The 27,566-nt window shown below is 43.4% G+C and overlaps 2 protein-coding genes across 8 annotated transcripts in view; one reads left to right on the top strand and one right to left on the bottom strand.

The window, feature by feature from the left end:
* Positions 1 to 3,177: 3,177 nt before the first annotated feature.
* NIPA2 (NIPA magnesium transporter 2) lies at positions 3,178 to 16,285 on the top strand. Of its 2 annotated transcripts, XM_030477514.1 has the most exons (8): positions 3,178 to 3,488; positions 6,154 to 6,209; positions 10,544 to 10,603; positions 10,974 to 11,196; positions 12,773 to 12,829; positions 13,593 to 13,683; positions 14,257 to 14,417; positions 15,303 to 16,285. In XM_030477514.1, the coding sequence occupies exons 4-8, from the start codon at positions 11,058 to 11,060 to the stop codon at positions 15,938 to 15,940; spliced, it is 1,086 nt and encodes a 361-aa protein (XP_030333374.1). In that variant the 5' UTR covers positions 3,178 to 3,488; positions 6,154 to 6,209; positions 10,544 to 10,603; positions 10,974 to 11,057; the 3' UTR covers positions 15,941 to 16,285. The 2 variants fall into 2 exon arrangements, with proteins under 2 accessions (XP_030333374.1, XP_030333375.1); XM_030477515.1 differs by lacking the exons at positions 3,178 to 3,488; positions 6,154 to 6,209 and having other exon boundaries at positions 10,027 to 10,603.
* Positions 16,286 to 19,398: 3,113 nt separating this feature from the next.
* The window catches only part of CYFIP1 (cytoplasmic FMR1 interacting protein 1), an 82,246-nt gene continuing 74,078 nt past the window's right edge, over positions 19,399 to 27,566 (bottom strand). For 5 of the 6 annotated variants that reach the window (XM_030477505.1, XM_030477504.1, XM_030477506.1 and 2 more), the window contains 5 exons: positions 23,588 to 23,660; positions 22,401 to 22,495; positions 21,185 to 21,423; positions 20,499 to 20,646; positions 19,402 to 20,018 (listed from right to left, as the gene is read on the bottom strand). In XM_030477505.1, the coding sequence (XP_030333365.1) occupies positions 19,854 to 20,018; positions 20,499 to 20,646; positions 21,185 to 21,423; positions 22,401 to 22,495; positions 23,588 to 23,660 (720 nt within the window). In that variant the 3' untranslated portion in view covers positions 19,402 to 19,853. Of the gene's footprint in view, positions 20,019 to 20,498; positions 20,647 to 21,184; positions 21,424 to 22,400; positions 22,496 to 23,587; positions 23,661 to 27,566 lie in introns of all 6 variants that reach the window. The other variant, XM_030477502.1, reaches the window with a different exon arrangement.

Below are 27,566 nucleotides of genomic sequence, written 5' to 3'. Positions count from 1 at the left end.
CATATAAAGATAGACCAGAAAACTGAGAGGCTTTCCCTTTTACATGCAGCATCTCTGATTTTTAAGTAAACAGGATAAGGAGTGTGTATTTTGAGAACGCGTTTTTAGCAGGAAAATTAAACTCTTCTCTTCTTGTGCATCTCTGGAGTTAGGCCTCTAAGGCAACATCATAGTAAAGGCAAGTATGTCATTTACACCACTGTTTTTATTGAAAGTCTGGGATATAATCAATCCTGACCATGTGTATCTCTCCAGTACAGTTCATATGGGAAGAGTGTTAAAAACCAAAATCAGATAGTGCCAAAAGAAAGGAGGGGAAAAAAAAAAAAAAGGGTCCTATTGATTTTTCCGAGGTTTGTTCTAAAAGCTTAAGTCTTAAGCAGAGTCTCTTAAGTTCCTTGTATGTGGCAGTGCAACCGTTGTACGAGTAGACTCACAGACATGGCTTCTTTGTTCTGCTCAGCTATCTTTGTGAAATGCAGCAGGGACAAGGCCACCAGAAACCCTGTTCCAGCTATCCAATTCCCTTATCAGTTTTCTGCCAGGTACAGACCTCGCTGGGTTCACCACCCTGGTGGGATGCTTTAAAACTCTGCCAGCTGGCACCGTTCCGCTGGGGGACCATGTACCAGCGAGCAGCTCTGGACAGTGGGCACATGGTGGTTTTCATCACAACCCTTTCACTGTGCATACACAGTTGGAAATTACCTGACAAGAGTCAGTCGGTGTGCAGCGTGCAGCACAAGCTAGGCTGCCTGCTAACCTGGTAATGTTTCCTGAGGTTGTATGGGTGGTATTTTTCTTTGTCCTTTTAAACCTTATGAGATGTTTATACATGTAGTGGATATTAAGTCCTGAAAACCCCTGTCCACATCCTAGCAGAAGTCCCTACAGTAGCCAGTCTCTCTTGCGAAAATCATTTGAGCTTGTGCTGCTGAGTAACCCTACAAGAATGGATTGGGTTAGGTGAGGGAGGCTACCACTCTTCTGATATTTGGAGTTCTTTCCAGATACTCAGCAAACATGCCTGAAATACCATGCTGTTGTAAATTACTCAGAGATACTCTGAGTATTTTCTGTTATTGAGCACAACGCCTGGCTTCGAAGTAAAGATTTAATGATTTGTGCTGAATTGAGAACACTTAAAAAAATTCCTGTTTTGTGTGAACAAATGACAGGGTGTTAAGTGGAATGAGCAGTTGAAGAAAGATGAAGAGGATTAACAGAGAATGACTGAAGTCCCACAATGAGTCTGTAATACTTAAAGGAGTCCAGCCAATATTTTCAGGAATTTATTCCCTTTATTATTGTTTTAGGTTGTTTGAGAGGAGGTTTTTGTGGAAGGACAAAACTGAATTCACTTGCCTCAGACATCGTTACAGTTTAACTTGGGAATATGTACGTGTATATGTCTCCGACATGCGGCATGATCACAGGCACATTAATTTCTTTAGCTCCTTTAAACTTTGAACTGTCTTAGATATTGGTACTTAGATGCTCCTGTTTATACTGTACTGTTTGAGGTGATACAGTTGTTAATTTTTTTTAATCCATTTGAGGAACCCTTTTCACCAGCTGTTCAACTTTTTCACAGCTTTGATGTCTTGTAAAACAGAAGAGCCAGCCTTCTAATGTGTAATTATGTAAGCAGTAACTGCATATTGCTTAGTGGTTTTTATATGTTAAAAATATATTTTTATGCACACACATATATAGAAAAAAACCCCAAACTTCACAAGTGCAAAGTTCATGTCATGAATGCTGGACTAGTTTTAAATTGGGGAATGGAATGTTGCCTTAGAGAATAATATAGGCCTAAAATCATAAGAGTCACAGAATGGTTTGGGTTGGAAGGGACCTTAAAGATCATCTAGTTCCAACCCCCTTCCATGGACAGGGACACCTTCCACTAGACCAGGTTGCTCCAAGCCCCGTCCTACCTGGCCTTGAACACTGCCAGGGATGGGGCAGCCACAGCTTCTCTGCGCAACCTGTGCCAGCACCTCAGCACCCTCACAGGGAAGAACTTCCTCCTTATATCTGATCTAAATTTCCCTCTGTCAGTTTAAAGCCATCCCCCCTTGCCCTGTCTCTCTCCACCTTTCTTGTAGACCCCCTTTAGGTACTAGAAGGCTGCTGGGTCTCCCTGGAGCCTCTCTTCTCCAGGCTGAACAAGCCCAACTTGTCTTCAAGTTGGCTTGTCAACAAGCCTCTCCTGTCTTCGTAGGAGAGGTTCTCCAGCTCTCAGAGCATCATCATGGCCCTCCTCTAGACTTGCTCCAACAGGTCCATGTTCTCCTTATGTTGTGGGCCTCAGAGGTGAACACAATTGCTTTGAGTGGTGTAGAAATTTTATTTTTGTGACAGCATGAGGGACTGTTTTTAGTGAGAAAGAACAGAGCAGGTAATGTGATGAGGAATAGCTTTGTTATAGGTATCCTGTGAGGGAAAGCCAAGATTACTTCTCCCGTTTTGTTTTCAAGTTCAGCAAAATTGTAGCAGCTGCTTGTGCAGACTCTAATGTCCATGCATATCCTGAGGCAAGAAGGACGAAGAAGTAGGAACTGTTGTCACTAAGGGATATGATGAAACGGTCTCAGCCTATTGGAGAAGGCAGAGTTGCATCTTCTGTGTCCAGCCACCATATGCATTTTGGCGGTATGGGTTATCTAGACCTCACGCTGCAAACAGTTTTGAAGAAACTCAAGAACCCTCAGAGTCTGAAGCTTGTGATCATTGTTCAAGGACTCTTTGCTATAAGCTGAGGAGAAATATTTGTCTAACCATATGTATCAATTCTATCACTGTGAGATAGAAGCCGGTTTGGTTGCAAAGCATGCAGCAAGACCGTGGGGGCTGAATTAATACTCCATGCCGTTTACCCAACCCTGTAAAATGCCTCTTTCTTATTGCGTATGGTTTGTAAGTACTCCTTTCCTGTCAGAGTGTTAAAGCTGGGTAACGCGGACTTTGCCTGTGGTGAGACGCGGGAATGCACCAGGCACGGCTGCAGGCGGACGGCATCTCTGCGCGGGTCTGCCCGCCACCCTTACGGGGCAGTTCAGCAGCCGAGGCTGGGCACGGCAGAGCCCGTCCCAGCACCGGTTCCGCCCCCCGCCCGCACCGCCGACCCCGGACAGGCCGCGGGGCGCTGGGGGGCGCCCCAGGGAAGGGAGAGGGAGGGGCTACGGGAAGGAGCACATGATCCGGGCGGAGCGTCCGTCCCTGCCGCGGCCCTTCCGGCGGGCGCTGCCGGAATCAGGGGCGGCCGTGCCCGGGTCGCCGCCTGGCCTCGCCTGCCGCCGCCGCTGCCCGCCCCGCCCCGCCGCCGGTCCCTCTCCCTCCCCTCATGGCGGTGGAGCGCGCGGGCACCGGCCCCTCCCACCGCCCGCTCCGGCCTCCCCCTGCCCCATCTCCTCCTCTTTGTTCGTGCGCGGCGGCTGCCGCGGGGTCCCTCCCGGCGGGGATGTGAGGGGCGGTGACCGCAGGTAACCGGGAAGGGGCGGGCGGACCCGCTGCGCGAAGAGTGCCCGGCTGGCCGCGGCCCGGCGGAGGGGTGATGGCGGTGGCGGCCGGCCCCTCGGAGGGCGGGGAGCGGAGGGGAGGCGGTGGCTGGGGGCGCTCGGGGCGCCGGGGGCGGGAGAGGGCGGTGCCTGCGACCTGCCCGGCCGGAGCGAGGGCCCCGCCGCAGGGAAGGGCCCTGCCCGCACCCCCGGCCCCCGGCTCAGCCGCGCCGCCCAGCGCCGCGGCTGTTCCGGCAGCTGCCTGCCTTGTTGGTGCCGCCTCGGGAGCGCCGGTGCCCGGGTGCCTGCCTCCCTGCCCCGGCTCCCTCCCCCTGAGCCACGCGGGGTCCTACGCGGTCGGCGCTTTGGGTGAGGAGCGAGCGGGCCGGGGCCAGCCGTGCCGCCGCTGGGCGGGTGGCCATGGCTGTGTGGCTGTCACGGCGCTGAGCCCAGGGAGACCTTCGCCGGGCTGGTTTCTTCGTAGTGGGAAACTTGCTGTGGTTTGGGCTCCTGAGGCCATGATTAAAAACCCCAAATCTGGATGTTTGTTAGGTTCTCTAGCTGGGCAGAGTCGGCAAGTTACAATATGCCGGTCCTGCCAGAGCTGTGGTACTTAATGGAGCGTGTGCGTTACTCATCAGGGAGCTAAACCAGTTTGTCTTCGGTTTCGTTCAGGATTGAGTTTAGCTGAGGTTGAGGGTTGTGCAGCTTGGTTCCAGGTCGACTTCAGCACAACTTAAGAGCCCTGGCAGTGCTTTAGTCTGAGGTGGGGAAGAAAAAGTAATTTTAGCTTTGCACTGTAGTTCAGAGCGATTATTTGTGTTCATTCTTACACTGTGAAGATAAGGCTGGGTCTGACTCTTTAGTCTGTGATTATTTTTTCCTCTGATCTTTTCTTTTTCAACCAGTCAACTTTCTCCATTTTCCAGCAGTATCTTTAAGTAACATTATTTTTAACATAAACATAAGTCATCATGGCTCTTTATGGTTGCTTTTGGTGTATCTCATTGTATACAGTTAGGGTTTTTTCCCCCTGAAAGGTAACAAAGAGCGTTGATAGGAAATTATTGCGTAAGCTTTTTAGAATTCAGTGTCACACCAGTTCTGCTTTTGTTAAAGTTATTAATTCTCAGGGTAAAAGCCCAGCAAATAGAGAGGAGGTTATAACAGATGATCAGTCATGTCAAAGGAGAAACAGTGAGTAATGTCTTAAATTTGAAACTGCCCCTCTTGAATACGGAAGGTAGAACAGTGAACCTGTGCTCATGACTCATCCTACTGAGAGTGGGACCTGTGTAGTAGGTACAGCAAAGTTGAAGCGAGTCCTGTCATCTACGTCTGGCAGACTTCTAGGAAATAAGGTCAACACAGTATCATCTGCAAAGTAGTTGGCATTCAGTTAATGAATAGCACTCGGGTTCAGTCAAGCTACTTTTTAGCTTTATGTGAAAATGCTTTGATTGAAGGTCATTCTTTTTATAGAAGAGAATAACTACAAATAGCAAATACAAAGAATAAGATGTACAAACATTTTTAGTGTGGCATTTTTTTTTGTTTTCTCCCAGTTTCTTGAAATGGAACGTTAGTTGCTTTCGCTTTATTCATAGAAATCTGCTATAAAGGATCTTTCCCCACAGTTCAACTAAAACTTTTAAAATGGGTAACTTGAGAACTGTTAACATATGTTTTGCTTTCTGAGTACTTGTCCTAGTGCCTCTAACATTTTATTTCATATGTGCATATATATATAACATCTTTATAAATGAATTCTTTTTTTATCTCGCCTATGTAATATGTAAATAATTATAGGTTTGCACACTCATTTAACTTTGACAAAGCTGGAGAACTCTATCTGTATTGGAGCAGTTTTACAGTGCAAAATTGAAGGCACTCTTTCCTAAATAATGTACGCAGAATCTTTGAGTACTGTATGTGTGCATCTTGGCCTTTAAAGGTACACATGACTATGTTTTGAACCGCCAGCTCGTTTATCTTAATGCTGTGTTATATCTGTCCTTTCAACGTTCTCTCTATACCTGTGTTTAAATGGTATGTTCATGAGTGGACAGAACATAACAGAGGAGGACTTGGATTAATGAGTTAGGTATATTTTGGGGATTTTAGTAATCTTAATGACACTATTTCTGTGTTCATACTGCCTACCACCCCGGAGTTCTGTGTATAAACATCCTCTGAAAACTCACCATACCAAAGCAAATAATTAAACCTTTATATTAATTTTTGTAATAAAAGTGCCTTAGCACTTAAGTTATGGGACAAAACTTAAAGGATTAGGATGGTATTTCAGTTCAACTTTAGCATGTACCTTCTGAAGAGCAGCTTAGATGACAAGTTAGTTTCTTTGATTAGTGAAGGGAAAAGCAAAGGGATGAAATAACTGTAACGCTTCAGGTGAGACATTCCTAAGAAGGATCAAATTTAGAATCACACTACTTTGTTATTCAAGTGTTTTTAACATAAAAATACTGGCCTTTTTTTAAGCATATATGAGACAATGTACAGTCTTGCGTACATTTTCATTTTCATGCATGAAAATGAAATTAATGATGGACCTAAGTTTGTTTTGTTTTGTTTTTTAAGCTGAATTCTTAAAATGCCAATTAATGTTATTTTTTAACTTGTATTTTAGAAACCTAACATCAAAATATTTAAGAAGTGAATGCCTCTGGATTTTGGAACAAATTGGTATGTATAATGAGCCTTTGAAAAGCTCATCACTGAACATTTATTTTTTTGTTGTTAAGGAGTGCTCTTCTGTTTCCTCTGATTTTATGCCTGTGGAAAGGAAGAGAGGAACATGTAATAGTTAATGTGACATTCAGCAGTCAGTGGGTATTTGTTAAAAGCAAGTTGGTGGTTCAGCGCCTATTTCTTCCATGAACAGCTAGGAGGGCATTAAAGAGGTGCTTTATTTCAATGATAGAAACATAAAACTTCTCATGGAGCTCGTGTAAATAAGCAGAATTGGAAATAAAATACCACAGAACAGCACAAAAAATGTTTAACCTGGCTCTACCTGGAGTAACTATTACTAATGTTTTGTCAAAACAGACCTTTGTTGAAAAGTCCTTCCGTGTGAGTCATGTTTGAATCTTGTGCTGTATAATATTAGTGATCTGGCTGAGAGGACAAAGAAACAATTAATGGCATTGAGCAGGGCAGGGTTGCCAGTGTTGTAAACTCACATGAGTATTTTCAGGAAACATTTCTGAAAAAAAGAGGTGCTTTTTAGAGGAGGAAATGAAAGTTGTTATGTCCAGGCAGGAATAATTTTCTATCCATATACAGTTTAGAGAACAGTAGTTTTGTAGAAAAGAATTTGGAGGTTATACTAATAGGGAAGTTGAAGGTGAGTCAACAATAGGTGACTGCTCAGGAAGGGCTAAAAAAATCACCTGGTTTCAGTTGCATGAGAAGTAGTATAGTCTTCCACGGTATTGCAGATAGTTTAGTATATGTTTATATTACTTCTAGGAGAAAAGACTGTCTACTGAACTCTTAAGGGCTGGTGGCCAAGTAGGCAAGTTGGAACAATCCACCATGTTTACTTTACCAACTATTGCTTCCATACAATGTACAGCTTGTGGAAGTGATACTAATTTTCTTTGGCTGGGAACTCCCTCATACTTACGCTTTTAAATATAAAATATTTCATGATGTGACACCACTTCTAGTGTTTCTGAATATTTAGGGAGCTTATTTGTTACAATAAATACATAACATCTTTTGAGCACTGTGTATGTGCTGCTTTTAGGAGAAAAGGACTTTTGAGCAAAGAGACAAAAAAGCGTGATGTTGTCTTTTAGACCAGAGAGTCTGTATCTTGCCAGCATTTGTGACACTCCTCAGTTACGTCTTAAAAATGAGCAAACAAACTTCGTGGCTCATCTTGACTTGCTTATGCCCAATGTGGTTTTTTGGGTTGTGTTTTTTTTTTTTTTTTCCCAGAAAGCTTTTTCTCCCATCTCTCCCTGTCTGATTACCTTCAAACTCAGTATACATTCCCTGTGTTGTCTGTCACTGCAGTGTTGCACACTGAGAGTTATGGCTCATGATACTGGAAGACCCACAGGCAGTTTGTAAATGGGTAGTTATTTGAGGCACTATAAATGTTGCAGTTTCTGTGGATAGGAAAGTCTCATTCCCTCATTACATCTCTGAAATCAGAGCAGCAAACTAGCATTCCTCCATGAAACTGCTAGTCTTGGATGGATGGAATATTCTCTGTGTTAAAATCAGCTGTGAACTTGATTAAAGAACCTTTGCAGAACTACACCAAATAGAACTTAAACCACTGCCAGCTTTGCTTAACTCCTACATTTTCTGGCTTCTCTCCTGTTTGTAACTTGGTAGTGGCCCTGGCTGCTGGAATGGGACAATTTTGAGACATCCTGAAGCTGAAACATGACAGGAGTATTTATTCCAGAAACTGCTCATTTCATGGCATTTTCGTATTTCTAAAGATAATTTTTCTTGATGATATTTACGAAGATGCATTAGTTCCTCTTCTTTTACTAAGCCTTATGGTTAGAATTAAACTACTGATTTCTTGAAGTGTAAAACTTCCTGTGTATGCTATTGGTTTGACTTTGCAGCTGTACATGTGAATTCTACACATGCAAATTATATCTGCGCTGTATGCAAAGTGAACCAGATCTCTTCAGAGAGGAGTTGGGTTCACCATGACTGCGTGGCAGAAATGGTCAGAGAATAGAGACATCTGTACAAACCTTGGATGGAAGCGTAGCAGTCCAGCCCAAGCAGAAATGGATCTGGCTGTGTCTGTGAGGACACATAAACTTAGCAAGAGGAGCTAGCAGTAATTTATGTGAAGAAGTGTTTAAGATTTGAGTTGTTTACAAGATTAACAACATAGTTGACAGGGAATTATAAACTTTTTAATGTATTTGGGATGTGGGGGAGAGTAGAATTACCAGTTTGGAAGGATACCATCCTTAGAGTATCTAAATTGAGAAAATTGCCTGTTAGCTCACAAGTTTTCCTCATTCTTCTGCAGAATCTTCCTCTGCTGCAGAGAAAAGCAGCCTGTGCTTCTCCCTTGTCTCTGAAATGCAGTGGGTGGGAGCTATCAGGGTGGGACTAACTGGTGCTCTTTACCTCTGTCAGAAATGTTTTTGTGTAGATGAAGCTATGCAAGTCAGGGAGAAGAAAAAAAGAAAAAGTTGTTCCGCTACTATGGTGAGTTCTCTCTTAGTAAAAAGCTACTAGTAAAAATACTGCCATTAGTAATATACTAGTATATTATTCTAGTAATACAACTAGAGTAGCAACTGCTGAAAACACTGGTAGAGGAGAAAAGCTTAGCAGCAGAGGCCCCCTTCCCCCAGGTGATGATATACCAGTATCACATTTTATATGAGCTGGAACTAGAACACTCTTAGCTTGATGACCTGAACAGTGTGACTTATGACTGCTAGAACAGATGGTAGAGGGAACAGTCACAAAAGTCTGTTGATGTCTTTTCCTCACATTAAGAAAATGCCTTTATTCCTCAGGGACTGAAAGTTTTGCTTTGAATTCAAACCAGAGAAATATTTGATGCAGTTAGTGAGGTGGCTTGTTCTGGTCTGTCTCCCACACTACTGATTTGTCTTTTTTGGGCATGCTTGATAGGTGATTTTGTATCATGCAAGAATCTACGTAAGTTTATTTTTCAAAAAGTTGCTAGAAAGTGAAAGCAAACCCTTGCAGTTCAGTTACTTATTTTCTCCCTGTGAAGTAAGATATTAAAAATTACCATGCAAGGATTTAAGGGAGGAGGACTTGAGAATTTTGAACTGTGGATCTTGCAGCATTTGGAATAGTGCCATGCTGAGTGCTTATTAAATGGGACTCTTTTCCTCAACTTCTTCCCAGCCTAGCTGGATGCAAGTAAGAAGATCTATGTCTACATCTACCTGTAGTTCTCTGCTAGGTTTCTCGTAGGGCTGTAGCAAATTAATCAAAGTTGGAAGCAAGGAAGTACAGGAAAGGGTGGTATTGGAAGAAAACAGGTTTTGAAGAAGCGGGTGCAGGAATCAGAACTGCGAACTGCTATGGAGACCGGAATCTGATTTTATCTAGTCCTGGTCTTCCAGTGGGCGCGTCCATCTCTGCCCTGGGCATGAAAGAGGATGTTTGATACTGCAGTACCTCTTGGGGAAGCTGCTGCTCTATCTCAGCATTGAAGTTGTGGACTTCAGATTGCAATAACCACTGAAATGGAAACATTTTATTTCACCCTCTCCTTTCTTCCCTTTTAAACCAAAAGCTTGTTAGTGCAACTTACGTCATATGCCATGCTTCTGAATGTCTGGAAAATAATTGCTTAGGGAACCAAATGCTGGTCTTGGCACATCCAAGACTGGTGTTCCCAGGAAATATTTTTTTTAATCTGTAGATTGGGATTTTTTTTCCTTTAGAACAGTTCTCTATATTGTCATAATTATCAGTTGTCTTGAAATCAAAGACTGAACATAGTTTTCATTGTCCTTCATACTACAGAAAGGTTAATCACCTTGAATGAACTTTGAGCTTTTTTTCTTCTTCCAGTTTAAAAATTATTTCTGGAGATACCTGAAATTCCAAATCTTGTGTGTTAAATGGAATCTAGGATAGCTTCATTGCAGAATGTAACAGGAGAAGAGATGCACTGAAATAAATTTTCATATTAACCTAGAAATTGAGCATGGAAAATCTTGATTTCTAGTCTAAAAAACCAGTATCTTCTACTAAGGTGGTGTTGAAGGTCTTCCCTACCTGAGTTTGGAGCCATAGCAGTAGAGGTGAGAGCCTTTCAACTGTAAACTCCTAATTGTTACTGTAGCTAAGCTGAAAAGATGCTCCATATACGTATGGGAAAGTGTAAAATAAATCAACGAACAGATGCCTTATTTCTTTTCCAGATTTCCCTGTTCATTAGAGAATAAGTGCATGTGCACGCATCTCAAGCTTGTTTGTGTTAGGGAGATTACTACATGACTGAACACCCACTCTAATCCTCTCTTTAATTTTTCTAGTGAGTTTATATGGAAGAAATGCTGTGGCTGTTCTCAAGCTCTCTTGCAAACTGATTCAATGTAAGTAACTGTTTGGTCAGTAGCGTTAGTTACATGGTGTGCGGGCCATAGATCTCTGTACTTAATGAAAAGAAAAATAAATCACACATCTTTCAGTTTTCCTTATTGTTTTTCAAAGAACTCTTATTTATTTGGGTTTCAGTTTTTATGTGCTGGGTCAGAAGCCCTTCCTTCTGTATGTTCAGACTTGTTAGTCACTAATCCTTCATTCAAGCTTACACATGCTTCAAAGATTGCCTTTTTGTGTGTTTTTTTTAAACACTCATGGCAGAGACCATTCACAGGAGAACCAGGCACATGAGCTGTTGAGGATTTTCCTATTGAGTATGTATTTCTATCAGGTTAATTCTGATGTGCTTATTTTGCTCAGGTTTCAGCGTTGCATCATCGTGTGTTGAGTAACAGAAGTTCTACTGTTTGCTGATCAATGTGACAGTCTGTAGTAGTTTACGAGATGAGCCAAACTCGTGGGAAATATGACTTCTGTATTGGTCTGGTGTTGGCTATGAGTTCCAGCATTTTCATCGGAGGAAGCTTCATCCTGAAAAAGAAGGGCCTTCTCCGGTTAGCTAGGAAAGGCTCCATGAGAGCAGGTAAATACATGCTTCAGAAATCGGCTGATGTTTAAGTTTTGCTGTTTAACTGAAGATTACTAAACTTATGATCTTGTTTTGACTTTGTTTGTTACATGTGTATGAAACCTAAAACATAGAGCTGATCTGTGTTTACCTCTAGGGTCAGGCACACCTAACTGTGTGCTGCATACTATTTAATGTGTATGTAATGCCCTCTAGGGACACTTGTTGAAGGATTCCTTTGCATGTCAGTTAAGTCTAAATTGTTCTTGCAAATTGAACTTGGAACCAGCACTCTTAACTACATCTGTGCTCCTGAATGAGTGGATTTAGGAGAATGTTAGTGGCCTTTGAGTGTCAGGAGAAACAACAGAACAAGAAAACCAAAAATCACATGTAATAATCATGTGTAACAGATAGTGTCCCTCAAGGGTTCATACTGGAAGCAATACTGATTAATATCTTCATCAGTGACATACAGTGAGATTGCATGCACCCTCAGCGAGCTTGCGGATAAAACCAAGCTGTGTGGTGCAGCTGATCACTGGAGGGAAGGGATGCCATCCAGAGGGACCTTGAGGTGTTGGCCCATGCAAACCTCATGAAATTTAGCAAGGCCAAGAGTAAGGTCTTGCAGCTTAGTCAGGGCAATCTCCAGGATCAGTACAGGCTGGGGGATGAAGGGATTGAGAGTACCCCTGGGGAGAAGGATTTGGGGGTACTGGTGGATGAAAAATTTGGCATGACCCGGCAATGTGCACTCGTAGCCCGGAAATCCAACCATATCCTGGGCTGCATCAAAAGAATCTCCCTCTCTACTCTGCTCTAGTGAGACCCCACCAGTAATAGTAGTTCTGTGTTTAGCTCTGGGGCCTCCAACGTAAGAAGTGGGCCTGTTGGAGCGAGTCCAGAGGAAGGCTACAAAAAAGATCAGAAGGCTGGAGCACGTCTTCTGTGAGGAAAGGCTGAAAGAGTTATGGTTGTTCAGCCTAGAGAAGAAAAGGCTCCAGGGAGACCTTATTGTGGTCTTTCAATACGTAAAAGGGGCTTAAAAGAAAGATGGAGGGGTTTTTTCTTGGTTTGTTTGGGGTTTTTTTACCAGGGTCTGTAGTGACAGGACAGGGGACAATGGTTTTAAACTGAAAGATGTGGTTGAGATATGTAATTGATGCTCCCTGGTTTGGAATGGGGAAATGTGACTACATTTCACATGTTTGTACCCGTAATCAACCACATAAACGACACATAATTTCCCCAAGGTAGTGGTCTGCTAAGAGACACATGGCTTTTCATAATGTTACCATGAGTTAAAAGAACTATTTTGCAGGGTCATGCAGATATGGTCATCAGTGCCATTCCTAATACAAAAGAAAGAAAACAACTGGTTTTCAAAGTAGGCTGTCGGAGGCATATTCACTTCAGAAATTGAAGATGCTTTGTTTTCAACCCCTCTAATTGTAAAACCTAAGTATCAAAAGGCTGCCCATGGTTTTTAAAGGACTGCAAGTATGTTACAGCTGTGTTATCAGTGATGGGGCTTACTGTTTGTCCATGTATGTTTTTAATGGAGTAACAAACATTCCTTCAATATCAGGTCAAGGTGGTCATGCATACCTTAAGGAGTGGCTGTGGTGGGCTGGACTTCTTTCAAGTAAGTATCAAAATATAATCTGCATTATTTAATTTAAGTAAATAACTATTCCACAGGTGGCAGCAGTGGTTACAAAACAGAAGTGAGATGGGGATTCTACACTGTAGGGTAATGCTGACTGGTGATTTGATGGGTTCAGCTCTTACAATTTTAATATAACTTCTGTAACACCAGAAGTTCTTTCATTAACTGCCCTCTTTGGGCAGTGGAACTACGGAGGCGTTTGGTCTTCCTCTGTCTCTTCACTAGCATATGCATTCTGGTTCTTGCTTTAGTAGAGAAGTGCCTACATACACAGGATTCTTTAGAGGGAAGCATATTTTGGGATGATGTCAATTTTCTGAACTTTAATTTGTTCATTGCTTTAACTCTCAACTTACTGGTTGTGTTCAGGTAACTATGGCTTAGTGTATTCATTGCCCTGTATCCTGTTACTGCAGACGTCTCCATGTGGAAGTTCATGAGTCAGGTTGGCAGGCTGGGGAGCTACAATGTAGACACCAAAATAAAACACCTTCTAATTTGGCTGAATTAATTTTAATACCTGTTGTAGTCCCCCAGCCTTTTTTCTTTTCTTTTTAAATTAATGGCAGGGGCTGAGGGGTGTGTTCTGCTAGTACTGTCAGCTAAACACTGTAATGAGTATTTTCCGTTGTTCCCTGGCTGCATACTTGTGTCTCCAAGAACACTTGCACTGATTCACGCCTGTGTTGTGTAAGACAGTCTAACACCTTTTCTTATTGTCATTATTATCACTCTGCAGTGGGAGCTGGCGAAGTAGCCAACTTTGCTGCCTATGCTTTTGCACCAGCTACGTTAGTGACTCCTTTAGGAGCTCTCAGTGTTCTTGTCAGGTAAGAAACCCAAACAGAAAGCAGTGTGATTTCAGAGAGAGAAGTAAAATATTTATTTATTAATATGCTACTGAAATGCGCTGGAATAAATGTGGTTTGCTCTTAACAATAAATAAAGAGTGCTTAAAAACAGCAGGAGTAACTTTAGGTTTCTCCAAATGGGAAATGACTATGATGTAAAAGGGTTCTAGGAATGCATCTATGCCTTAATCTGTGAGAAGTTATCTATCTTCTGCATTTCAAATCCATGTTGTGTACAACAGAGTAGTATTTTAATTCCTAAGTAGAATTAAGATTTTTGTCCTTAAAAAATTATTTTTACAAGTGCTTAGATACAGTTTTTAGTAGGCAGCATAAAAGCAGGGGTTCTGGGGAGAGATGCCAAATATTGATGGGTAGTTCTGTCTATAGCAAGTAGCTTGAGATAGGAAATCAACTGTGTAGATGATATTCTTAAGCTGCACATTGTATATGCAAGTGACCTGTATAGTCAAAGCAACCTCTAAGTTAATGAGCAAATGAATAAGATATTACTAATTCCATGTTTGCTGGTGCATTTCATTTTCTTCTTAGTGCCATTCTGTCATCCTTCTTTTTAAATGAAAAGCTTAATCTACATGGAAAAATAGGGTGTTTGCTAAGTATACTGGGATCAACTGTGATGGTAATTCATGCTCCACAAGAAGAGGAAGTAGAAACCTTGAATGAAATGTCCCACAAACTAGGTGATCCAGGTAAGAGATGCTGGCTTGGTATGTACGCAGCCAATCATTTCTTTATTACAGCTATTGCTTTCATGTTCCAGGAAGGTAGCCCATGTCTGCTTCATGTTGTCCAAATGAAGTAGAGATTTGAATTCCATGACATAATTCCATAGGGAGCTTTGCGTGATGCCAGTGAAGTTGTCTGGCCTTGAGCAGAATGTTTTGATGTGAACCAGAGAGATGACAGTTTGAACAAATGCAGCAGCACAGTTGGTTAAACACAACTTCTACACATTTTGATTGAAATGTGTCAGTCTCTAAGGCCGAATTTGAACTACCCTTAAAATGAAAACAGGAGGTGCTGTGGTCTCTGCTGAGAAGTGTAATGCTGGAGACTAGCTCCTATGTTTACATGAAAGATGAGGTGCTCACAAATACACATCTGCAAAATACTATATATGCAAAAATGATTCCCATGTTAAACACAAGGAAATAACCAGCACATAGATTTAAAAGCTGATCTTAAGGAATGACCGGATTATTGGAAAGCTGCCAATGAACATAGCAGCCTGCCAAAATGTGCCTTCCTACAAAGCATTCAGACACAAGCTTGTACGCAGTGGCATCTACTCCTCGGTGAGGCTGTGTGTGTAAGGCAGTTCAGCAATCTAATCCTGTTGTCATCTTGCTGATAGACTGCTGAAGGTAATACAACGTGCCTGAGTTTGTCTCATTTCGGCTAGCTCGCTCTAAATTGTTTTAACTTCAGTGGTGGAGGAGTAATGAGAAACATCCTGAACTCTTCTGTTTAAGCTGAGCTGTTTGCATTGTTAATGAGTGTTTTCTTGGTACCTCTACGATGCTTTTGAGAGTGTGCATAAATAACAAGACTTATTCTTTTCCCCCCAAACCCAGGTTTTGTGGTCTTCGCAACCGTTGTTGTCATTGTGTCTTTAATTCTAATATTTGTGGTGGGACCTCGCCATGGACAGACCAACATTCTCGTGTACATAACAATTTGCTCTGTAATTGGAGCATTATCAGTCTCCTGTGTAAAAGGTTTGGGCATCACTATAAAGGAACTCTTTGCAGGAAAACCAGTGCTGAGCCATCCCTTGTCTTGGATTCTGCTGCTAAGCCTTATCGTGTGTGTGAGCACGCAGATCAACTATTTAAACAGGGCTCTGGATATATTCAACACTTCGATAGTGACTCCAATATATTATGTAATCTTTACAACATCTGTTTTAACTTGTTCTGCCATCCTTTTCAAGGAATGGCAACACATGGCGGCCGATGACATTATTGGCACTTTCAGTGGCTTCCTGACTATTATTGTGGGGATCTTTTTATTGCATGCCTTCAAAGATGTGAATTTCACCCTGGCAAATCTGCCTGTCTCTTTGCGGAAAGATGACAGAGCAGCAAACGGGACTTTGCCGAGCACGTACGACTGCTTTAATCATGACGAAGAAAGTTCGGCCTGTCTAGGTGAAATGCAGTCCACTGAGAGCCTCTCAGCCAGGAGAAATGGAAGTCTGTCGGCCTTCTGAAAATAGCTACATGTTACTTAAGAACAATTCTGTAACTCTGGACTATTTCTTTTCAGCTGTGAAACGCCTGAGCTTGTCTGGAAAATCATGTACTTTTTAACAGTATGTGTAGACAATCGTTAATTTTTAAGTTTGATTAGTCTGGATAAAGAACACTGAAGGGGTTTTTATTTGCCTTATTTTTACTTTAAAAAAAATACTAAAATGACCTCAGACCACAGTTGGGTTTTTTGCTTAAGTTATGTGTAAATACTTTCATTTCATTCTTCTGTTCTAAGATGTATTGCACTAATGACAGTTTTATCAAAAATAAATTGCTTTATTTCTGCATTGGTGGTAAAAAGATTGCGGTGACCCTGGACCCTTTGTACTTGTGCCCTGACTGAATATTGACTGCCAACACACTAAAACCAAGAGCTGCAGTAACCACTCGTCCCAGTTGTAGAAGAGGAAAGGGAAAACTACAACCAAGCAAGAATAATCCTTTGAAAATACTGCTTCACTAAAGCTGTGTTCTCGACTTGCAGGATTTACATCTTACCAAAGCTCACCTTGCACCTGACCAAATCAGAGTAACTGGCTACTGGCAGCAACAACAAGGCAGGAGCTTCTGCTCTGCTTAAGATAGGTGAGGCTATGGTACCTCCTGAGAGTTTATCCCCCTCCACCCCCAACCAAAAAAACCCCCAAAACTATTCCCTCTTCTGTAAAAGAGGTGTGCTTCTGTCATAAAATCATAGAGTCAATTGGGGTGGAAGGGACTGTAGAGATTATCTAGTTCCAACCCCCCTGCCTCGAGCAGGGACACCTTCCACTAGACGAGGTTGCTCAAAGCCCCATCCAGCCTGGCCTTGAACACTGCCAGGGATGGGGCAGCCACAGCTTCTCTGGGCAACCCCTTCTAGTGCTTCAGCACCTTCATAGTGAAGAACTTCTTCCTCTAAGTCTCCCTTCTGTCAGTTCAAAGCCATTCCGCCCTTGTCCTATCATTACATGCCCTTGTAAGAAGTCCCTCTCCAGCTTTCTTGTACCCTTTAGGTACTAGAAGGTTGCCCGGAGCCCTCTTCTCCAGGCTGAAGAAGCAAGCCCAAGTCTTCCCTCTCTCTCTCTTGCACCATGTTGCAATGGCTCTGTAGAGCTGCTCTGTCATTCTGATGTAATAGGTGGAACTCACAGAAGTGCAGCCTTCTTTGCACAGTTACTGGCTCTGACATGTAAGTTTTTAAAAAAAGCCCAAAAATTGGAACATAATGTCCTTGCTTAAAAAAGGGGTGAGGCAGGTGGGTGGTAATTTAGGTTTGCAAAAGCAGAGAATAAAAATTGGTGATACAGTTTTTACAAGAACATTTCTACCATAGAAATTATTTGGGACCAACCTAACAAGTTACTGCTTGTAACAAGTTGTCAGTTTAAGTGCCTACCTTTTAAGAGTATAATTTAAGATTATTACCACGGAAAAAAACCAGTTCCCACTGTGAAGCAAACTACGCCACCTTCCTTTGGTACATGTCGTACGTTCAGGAGGGATGAAGGTGTCAAACAAGAAAAAGGTTCTTTACATTTGGGTTGAAAAATGGGATTTTGAACTTTTACTTGATTTTAAAGAACATCACAGCTGCTTACACAAAGAGCACAGTGACAGGGAAGAAGTCAAATGGCCAAGGAGTCACTGAACTCTGGGCTGCTGCTTCTGGTACCAAAGTGCGAGCCTGTGCAAAGAGCAGGTTGCAATTTCCTACAGTGGAGTCTGTCACTTTATGTTGTAAGAAAGAGGCACGTTGGCCTCCAGCCCCACTCTTTGATAAGAAATAATTAAAAATGAAAAACTGTACCTTTTAGGCACGTTGCTGCAGTCTTCATTTGAGGTAGAACAAGAAGTTTTACCAGGTGAAGAGGCTTTAACTCCCATCAAGTCTAATAATCCTGTTGGGGAAAAAAGTAACCTACCTTTGAAAAAATGGGAAACAAACCTCTCATAGGGCTAACATCTGAATTCTCTTAATACTAACAGGAAAAAGTAAGGTCTGTATGAATGCTAGCAGTTTTAAGACATTAGAGGCCAATTCTCTTATTGCTGAAAGTGAACTGGTAAGAATTAGAACATGCTGTACTCACATCAGGATTAGTTATTTGCAACTAGTTTTTAAATAAAAAGTCCAGCTTGATTAATTAACTATTTCTGCACCACAGTGCCAAGCCAAAGCCTCGGGTGCGTGAGACATCCGTAAGCCAGTGATGATATCAACAAATTCAGAAAGTCACTCGTTGCCTTCATTGAGGCCTGAAGCACAGGGAAGCATTTGGTTGACTAAAAGTCTTCTAAGAACTACAAAAAATGTTTCTTAAAGACTTGTTTCTTACAAGGCTGTTAAGCATCTTGTAAAAGCAATCCTGCCACAAGCCGGTGTAACAAAGCACAAGCATTTCCTACTTCTGTCTCCCCTCCACAGGGCAGCCTTGTGTGCGTTCACCACAGCAGAGACCACTCCAGAACAGCAGCTCTCAAGCACCAGTGTCCTGGGGAAACCTGTGGTAGTGGAAGCTTGCTTTCAGATTGAATAGCAAATCCAGTTAATTTCCTCAAAATTCCATTCCCTGCCACCACAGTACCTACATGTTCCTCATCTCCCACACACTCTGTCAGACGTGTTTCCACCCATTACTGGACTCAATTCTGTTGCAGTCAATATGTGAAAAGAGCTGAGCAGAAGAAAAGAGGTGCTGTAACCTAACCTTGAACTAATAAGAGTGAGAAAAATGGGTTCTCAAAGGGATGCGTTCTTGCTTTGACACTCTAGGTTAGAAATAAACAACAGCTCTGGAAATCCATCTCCTGCATGAAACATGTAATTACCTGCCAGTGTCTGTTCCAGCCATCTTTCTTAACTCACATTTGCTTTGGGTTGATCCTAACTGCTGACCAAAAAGCTCCTGTGCTAGGACCCAGCAGTAAGCAAGCAGGAGTTACAGCTTCTGGCTGAAGTGGTTGCTTTAAAATCCAACTTTTACAGCTGCGAAGTTTTACAAACACTTTTACTGATGTAGCGTTTGCATAATACGGTAAGTGTAATTAAACAAATACTTCCCATAAGTAAACCATGATTAACATCATTAGAGCTTATGTGCTGGGACAGATTACACCTGATCACTGTAGCCATGATTCTTGTAAATGAGAATTACTCACCACTTGTAAACATGTGTTTTGGTACACAGGTACCTATCACCAACCTAAATACAAACTGAGTTAGAAGTCCTCATTAAGAAAAATCAAACAGTCCCCATTCTAACCAATCCAAATACTGCCTGTTAAAAAGATCAGAATACTATCAGTCAGTTTAATAACTGTGAAACAACCACCTTAATTAGCCTTCATTTCCAGAATGCCTGATCTTGGAGAACAGCTTTGCAAAGAGGCAAAATAATCAACTGACAACAAAAATTATTCACAAAGCACCAGCGGAGTTTGTCCGTTGTTTCTTTTTAATAAAGGCTAATTAAGCAATTAATGCTCCAATACAAACAATTAGGAATTGATTTCTAAAGATTTGTTTCTACAGAACTCAGTTTCTTATCCTCCACAGCTATTGTTTTGATACCTTCAGGGGAAAACGATGCCAGTCCAGCCTAAAATGGCCACCTCGGTACAGGAATGCGAAGAGATTGCAAAAATCTTTTAGTCACAGGTTTTTAATCAAAGTGTATAAAATTTTAGTCTAGAAAAATAAGTATGGATTGTATACAGTGACTGTGCTTGGAGACTGGAGGGGACAGTGCACCACCCAAATGGCACAGGCGAACTGAAAAATGCAGACGAGAGATTTCCTTAAAAATGTTGGTGTGGGTTTTGTTTGTTGCTTTTTTTCCTCATACTTTTAGCCTAAAGAGGTGCAAAAAGTGTCGTTAAGTGGGAAGTCTAGTTGCTGGCGAGGGACTGATGAATAGGTGGCTGGAAGCAGCGCACGTGTTCCACCGGTGTGCTCTCTCCATCACCGGACTTCAAATACTTGTCCAAAATAGCAATTATTTCATCATTCAGAATCTGGAACTTGCGAATTCTCTCAACCATTTTCTTCAAAGGCTGCAAACATCAAGAAAACAGACACATGGGAATTAGCTTGGGAGATAAAAAAGCCTTAGCCACAAAAGCAGTGAGTGCTGTTACCTCACCTCTCCCAGCAATGCTCTGAACGTCTCCCACTGCTAATCCAGTGAAAAATCAAGGTGCGTTTTGGATTTTGGCAGAGCTGCTTTTTGTAGAAAAAAAGGCAATTTACAGCAGCCTTACCATAATCTAAATGTATGCATTTCAGATGGAAAGCAGTAAGAAAATCCCATGTGTTCAGGATATCAGAATTCTCACCAGCCAGTCTTCAAACTCCAGTACTAATGCCTTAATCTTCTGTTCCTAAAAACCCCAGCACTCTCATTTTCAGCATTTCATTCTAAAAAGTGACTGCTACATTCTACTGGGATCTACGTTGTATCCCAGTACAAACAGCTCTGATTAATTGCTGTCTTTATCACTACAGCAAACACACAACTGACGTTTTCAACTCACCACATTCTTTATAACCTCGTCTTTGCCATCGTGCTTTTGGACTTTCAACAGGTGGTAGCAGAAATCCAATACATCAAAGCGACGCTGCTGTCCCAGCAGCACAATGATCATACAGCCAGCCCAGTGCAAGCCGTCTCCAAAGCACTGCCTGCAACAGGAAACACCATGTAAACCACACTTCACCTACAGCTCCAGAAACGTATCATAGAATCATAGAATGGTTAGGGTTCAAGGCCAGGCTGGATGGGGCTTTGAGCAACCTGGTCTAGCGCAAGGTGTCCCTGCCCATGGTAGGGGGCTTGGAACTTAACTTGGAACTTAAAGATGATCTTTAAGGTCCCTTCCAAGCCAAACCATTCCGTGATTCTATACAAGCTCAGTGTCCGTAGGGGTATGGCTACTATTAAAAGACATGTGCTAGGGCCTTTTTGCCATGGAATCGTTCATTATACACTGGCAATACTTAAACAGAGAGTTACTTTCATTAAAGACACAATAATATCTGTGTTCATGGATGATTATGAGCCCCTCATAAGCCCCAGTGATGGCAGCACTTTCCCTTGCTTCTGCACTAAGCTCTTGCAGACAGACAAACAGCTCCATTCTAGGCCCCCTGGCCAGTTCCAGGGAGGACAAGCAAAGCACTGTTGCCCGTAGGTGGAGAGCTGGCAGCTGGCGGTACGTACTCCACAGTGAACTCGTGCGTTCCCACGGGGATGCAGTAGACGAACTGCATAGCGCTCCAGAGGCGATGGAATTCCACACACTCGTCCACGTGCATCACCCCGTTGCTGGGCAGTGGCCCACGCCAGATGGGATCATCCAGGAAGGAGCGGATCCTCGTGAGGATAACCTCAAACATGGACAGACCGCAGCAGAGGCGTTCTTTGGTCAGCAAGTCCCCTTCCCTTGCAATTGCTATTTGCTAAGGTGGAGAGAAAGAGAGTGCAAAATCCTGGTAAAAGCCACTTGACCACAAGACTATACTGAAAAGTCTTTGCAAACAGACAGGCTTTCAAGTGAGTAACACTAACTGCAGTAATCCTGATCCTGGACTAGCCTCAGGGAAGTTTAAAGAATTCTTTGCCTGAATGGAGACAGAAAGCAAAACCAAAGAGTTGAGTGCTCTGCTGTTAGTATGAGCAGTAGCTCCTGCCTGTGCTCTCCTGCACATCATGGCTGCTGCTGTTAGGGATGGAAAAGCTCCAAAAAGAGCACAAACAGGCTCAGGCAAAATCCACAGGAGACAATGCCAGTGAGGGCTTGTCCCAGCTTGTGCTGCTGCAGTGAGCTCTCTGTACTGCAGCAGCACCTACTGAACTGCAGCACCTATGATGACAAAAGCAGCCCGAAACTCTCAGTTTCTGCTGTTCACATCCCCATTGCTTGTCAATTGCTACAGTTAGCAGGGAATTAATGTATCCCCCCCACCAAGAAAAAGGAAAATAGTGCTGAAGCTGCAAAGGCCATTCAAGAATGTTCTCTTTGGTGACTGTTTCCAGGAGAGCTCAACTCAAATGACAGCTCATTTTCCAAGAGTTACTAATCGTCTGGCTGAAAGAGGAATAAACTGGTTTAAAAATATATGCCCACATGCACAAGAAAATTGATTACTTTGAGTGGAATTTGCACTAGGACCTCCGAGGCTGGCCCTTACACTGAGCAGGGTATCACACAGCAACATACATACAAACCAGCATTTTCCCCAAAACGTGTCACCTCCACCCCGGTCTGAAATGTTTTAAACTTCTGAGCTTTAACAGCTTTACCAAAACCATGGGTCTAAAAAAATCCTATTGTGTGAACAACCTGTGTGGAGGTTGAAGTCGACATGTGAAGGGACAGGGTTTCTAGTGCTCAGAAATATATTGAATTGCTTTTGACGCAAATGAGAGAGATTACCTGGGGTGTACCCAGTCTTTCAATGAGAGGAACCAAATGTAGTGGAGCATATTTTGATTCCAGTCTCTTCATTTTAGCATCAAGTCTTTCACCCTCTGAAAAAGAAATAAAATTAAAATAAAATAAAATAAATAAAATAAAATGAAATTAAAGGAGAGAGCACCGATAAATTCCAATTAAACAAGAAAATTCTTATTTTGACGCAATCTTTATTCAGTGCAGAAGCAAGCTGGGTATGTTATTTTTACAGGTAATTTCAGTTCTAAAAAGCTGGTTAATCTTCAATGTGCTTTTAGAAAAATAGATCTTTATACTTCAGAAAGTTGCATTGCATGTGCAAACAGAAAGAAGGATTACCTAAATTCAAGAAAATATAAAGCTCTAGTATGCTGCTGCTGCTAATATATTTGACTCCCACTTGTACTAATCCAACTAAATTGTCCTTATCACACACAAAATGCTTTATGGCTCTAGAAGGTGGGGTACAACAAGGGTGGAATCTTGTGTATAGCAAGGCTTACAAAAAGCACTTGGCAGCCCCTCACCGCTGGCAAGAAGGAAATGTTCTCTGGCAAATGGGAAAATACTGTTTACAATGGTCTGGTTCATTTTATGCAGAGATGCAAGTAGCTATGGTGAGCCTGGAAATAGCCTCAAAGACTTTTAGCTGATGGGATTTCTCTGAGTAGAACTAATCAGCTGCTCCAGCAGTGGGGAACAGAGAGGAAAGGAGACAGCTCTCACTTTCTGATGATGAAGGATAAGGAAAGGAGATATAAAGGAAGCAATCCTGCAAACATTCACTACTGCATGTCCAGTTTAGTAAAAAAGCATGTGAAAAGTCTACTGGGACCAGGGTGCACTTGTATTTATTTACTTACTTGCTGACAGACTTCCTAGACCCTGTATGATCAAGCCATATCCCCATGGAGGGGTGATATCACCCTGGCTATCCATCCCACTTTTCCTTGTCACAGCATTCCTCCTCTTCCTCTTGTAATTTGCACTGAGACTTGCTAAGAGGCAGGTATTTTTCAGCCAGGCAAACAGGCCTGAATGTGTTACCTCTGTCCTGTAATTAACAGTGCTGTTGTAAAAGATGACTGGGGATGGTCACTGAAACCACAGCAGCAGGCAAGAAAAGTGGAAAGCATGACCCGAGGAAGGTGTTTTCACTTAGCCAGTACCTTTGACGTGAACTCTGGGCAGTATATTTTGGAATGGTGCTGCGTGCAGTAGGTCACACACTTCCTCTAAGGACTGGAACAAAAAATAAACAAGAGGCATTTAGGACCAAAGAATCCCCAAACCACACCAGATTCCTCAAGCGGGCTTCCAAAAGCATATTGACACCACCAAAGGAACACCAGAGGGCAGCCAGCCTCCACCACACCGCACGGAGCTGCTCCGAGCCCTCGCTCTCCTCACGGGAGGGCTCCCAAAGACAATCTGATTTCACCTGGTTACCTTGGATTCCCAAACAACTCCAGCAGGTCTCCTCCCACCCTCAGCTGGCAGTTTGTAAAGGACAGGGTATTTATTAAAGACTAAAGCAGAATGAGTAATTTCGGTGTGAAAGCGGCAGACGGCTCCTGCGCAGACAAGCTGAGGGGAGAGGGAGATGACTCACTGCTTGGTTATTTTTACCAGCGCTATTCCCACAACCCGTTATCATGGTGGGAGCATCTCCCCACCAGGCGGGCTGAGGCACACACAGCAGCGGTGAACCACCTCTCAGGCAGTACTGTACATACAGCTTTAGGGATGGGGGAAAGGGAGACAGACATCTCCTGTTTCTTGGCTGCTGTATGTATGTGCAGAGAAAATGCAGAGATGACCAGAAGCAGGTGCATGACTTTGCTGAGCCCCTCTCCTCATTTTTGGAGCAGAGGTCCTGCTCATTTGTAATCCCTCAGCACCAGTATTGTAAGAGATGTTCATCAGCCATACCCTTGGCAAGGCCAGGGTACCAGGGCTCCTATGCCTTTCCCAGGTCTAATTCCTTGATGTCAACGCCATGGAAATGGATGCACTAGGCAGTCAAGACCCACCCACTACAAACCTACATTTTGCACTGGAGTAAATTCTACTTTAATTATGACAGATGACCACAATGAAAAAATACTTAAATACGGGACAGGCAGTACCGAGGCAAAAACAAGAGGAAGGGCAGCAAAAGTACCACCAAGGCAGCCTTCCCAAAGAAGGTACCCCCAGTGCTGGTGTCACTTTGGTACACCCTCAGGCAATTGTCCCAGGAGGTAGTGAGGGCCCTCACCTGCCTATCCTTTCACCACGTACCCTCTTAGCCTGAATCCAAAGTAATCCAGTTTCTCATTTAGTTGCAGCTATTCCATTACTGACTACGGGTTTGCTGCCCTCCAATTACTCTCCACCATGAGGGAGGGGTCCTCTAACACCATGAGCAGGACCCTGAGGAACAGCACGTCTTCATTACTTTATCTAACATCAACAGCTTTAGTACACCCTGGAGAAGGAGTCTTACGTGAGGGTTTATTTCTGTACAACAGCAGGCCCCCAGCCAGCTTGCTGAGGAAATGACGTAGCTGGTTTGCAGTCAGCAAAGAGCTCTACATGATGGGCAGCCCAGCCTCAGCAGCACCATGTGCTTGCACAGCGTGGGCAGAGCACCCCGTATGCACAGGCAGGGAAGAGATTCCCCACCCAAGTCTCAAAGGCACAACACAGGTAAAGAAAGGGAAGCCTCATCTTTCCTTCTGTAAGTACCCAAAAGCATGAAGACAAAGAAATTACACATCTGGCCATTTTGTTTGAACAGACAGTAATAATGTGGAAGAACAATGAGAAAAGAAAACTAGAGATAGGAATAAAGAGCAATTGTAACAGCATGCCCTCAGCAGCAGGCAGCTTTGCATGCTGTAAGGTAGAGTCCAGGCATATAGGAAGATACTGGACATGTTTCACAGCTTTGTTCAAACTAGGACAGATGAATGTCTAGCAGTGGGTGCCACTGTCACCCATCCAAGCAGCAAGAAGGGTGTCCACATTAACTTTGCGATGTTGGCAGATGACAGCAGGAATAACAAGCAGGAAAGGAAATTGACCAGACACACAACTCATTGACATAAAGAAAGTAGCCACCCTACGGCTGACTGCAGGAATGCTGTATGTGATCATAATTTATGATGAAGGTCTTAACATAGAATCATAGAATAGTTACGGTTGGAAAGGACCTTAAGATCATCTAGTTCCAACCCCCCTGCCATGGGCAGGGACACCTCACAGTAAACCATGTCACCCAAGGCTCTGTCCAACTTGGCCTTGAACACTGCCAGGGATGGAGCATTCACAACTTCCTTGGGCAACCCATTCCAGTGCCTCACCACCCTCACTGTAAAGAACTTCTTCCTTATATCTAATCTAAACTTCCCCTGCTTAAGTTTGAACCCATTACCCCTTGTCCTATCACTACAGTCCCTAATGAAGAGTCTCTCCCCAGCATCCTTATAGACCCCCTTCAGATACTGGAAGGCTTCTATGAGGTCTCCACGCAGTCTTCTCTTCTCCAGGCTGAACAGCCCCAACTTTCTCAGCCTGTCTTCATACGGGAGGTGCTCCAGCCCCCTTATCATCCTCGTGGCCCTCCTCTGGACTCGCTCCAACAGCTCCATGTCCTTTTTATGTTGAGGACACCAGAACTGTACACATTACTCCAAGTGAGGTCTCACAAGAGCAGAGTAGAGGGGCAGGATCACCTCCTTCAACCTGCTGGTCACGCTTCTTTTGGTGCAGCCCAGGATACGGTTGGCTTTCTGGGCTGCGAGCGCACACTGCTGGCTCATGTTAAGCTTCTCGTCAACCAACACCCCAAGTCCTTCTCCACAGGGCTGCTCTGAATCTCTTCTCTGCCCAGCCTGTAGCTGTGCCTGGGATTGCCCCGACACAGGTGTAGGACCTTACACTTGGCTTGGTTGAACTTCATAAGGTTGGCACTGGCCCACCTCACAAGCGTGTCAAGGTCCCTCTGGATGGCATCCCTTCCCTCCAGCGTATCAACCGAACCACACAGCTTGGTGCCGTCAGCAAACTTGCTGAGGGCACATCAATCCCACTGTCCATGTCGCCGACAAAGATGTTGAACACGACTGGTCCCAACACCGATCCCTGAAAGACACCACTCATTACAGGTTTCCAACTGGACATCGAGCCGTTGACCACAACGCTTTGCGTGTGGCCATCCAGCCATTTCTTTATCCACTGAGTGGTCCATCCATCAAATTGATGTCTCTCCAGTTTAGAGACAAGGATGTCTTGCAGGACAGTGTCAAATGCTTTGCACAAGTCCAGGTAGATGACGTCAACTGCTTTGCCCTTGTCCATCAGTTCTGTGGCTCCATCATAGAAGGCCACCAAATTGGTCAGGCAGGATTTCCCCTTAGTGAAGCCATGTTGGCTGTCACCAACCACCTCGTTGTTTTCCATATGCCTTAGCATGCTTTCCAGGAGAAACTGCTCCAAGATTTTGCCAGGCACAGAGGTGAGACTGACTGGTCTGTCGTTCCCTGGGTCTTCCATTTCCCTCTCTTGAAAATGGGGGTTATATTTCCCTTTTTCCAGTCATTGGGAACTTCACCTGACTGCCATGATTTTTCAAATATGATGGACAGTGGCTTAGCAACTTCATTCGCCAGCTCCTTCAGGACCCATGGATGGATTTCATCAGGTCCCATGGACTTGTGCACGTTCAGGTTTTTAAGATGGTCTCGAACCTGATCCTCTCCTACAGTGGGCCTAAGGTCTTCATTCTCACAGTCCCTGCATCTGCTTTGCAAGACTTGGGTGGTGTGGTCAGAGCATTTGCTAGTGAAGATTGAGGCAAAGAAGTCATTAAGAACCTCAGCCTCCTCCAAATCCATGGTAGCCAGTTCTCCTGATAGCTTCCGGAGAGGGCCCACGTTGTCCCTGGTCTGTCTTTTGTTTGCTACATACCTATAGAAGCCCTTCCTGTTATCTTTCACATCCCTTGTCAGATTTAATTCTATCTGGGCCTTAGCTTTCCTGACCTGGTCCCTAGGTTCCCAGACAATGTCCCTGTATTCTTCCCAGGCCGCCTGTCCTCGCTTCCACCTTTTATAAGCTGCTCTTTTCCCTCTGAGTTTCCTCAGCAGCTCCTTATCCATCCAT

Source organism: Strigops habroptila, chromosome 2 (assembly GCF_004027225.2).
Source record: "Strigops habroptila isolate Jane chromosome 2, bStrHab1.2.pri, whole genome shotgun sequence".
Lineage (NCBI taxonomy): Eukaryota > Metazoa > Chordata > Aves > Psittaciformes > Psittacidae > Strigops > Strigops habroptila.
The sequence above is the reverse complement of the archived record's forward strand: the minus strand, read 5'-3'. Positions and strand labels throughout refer to the sequence as shown.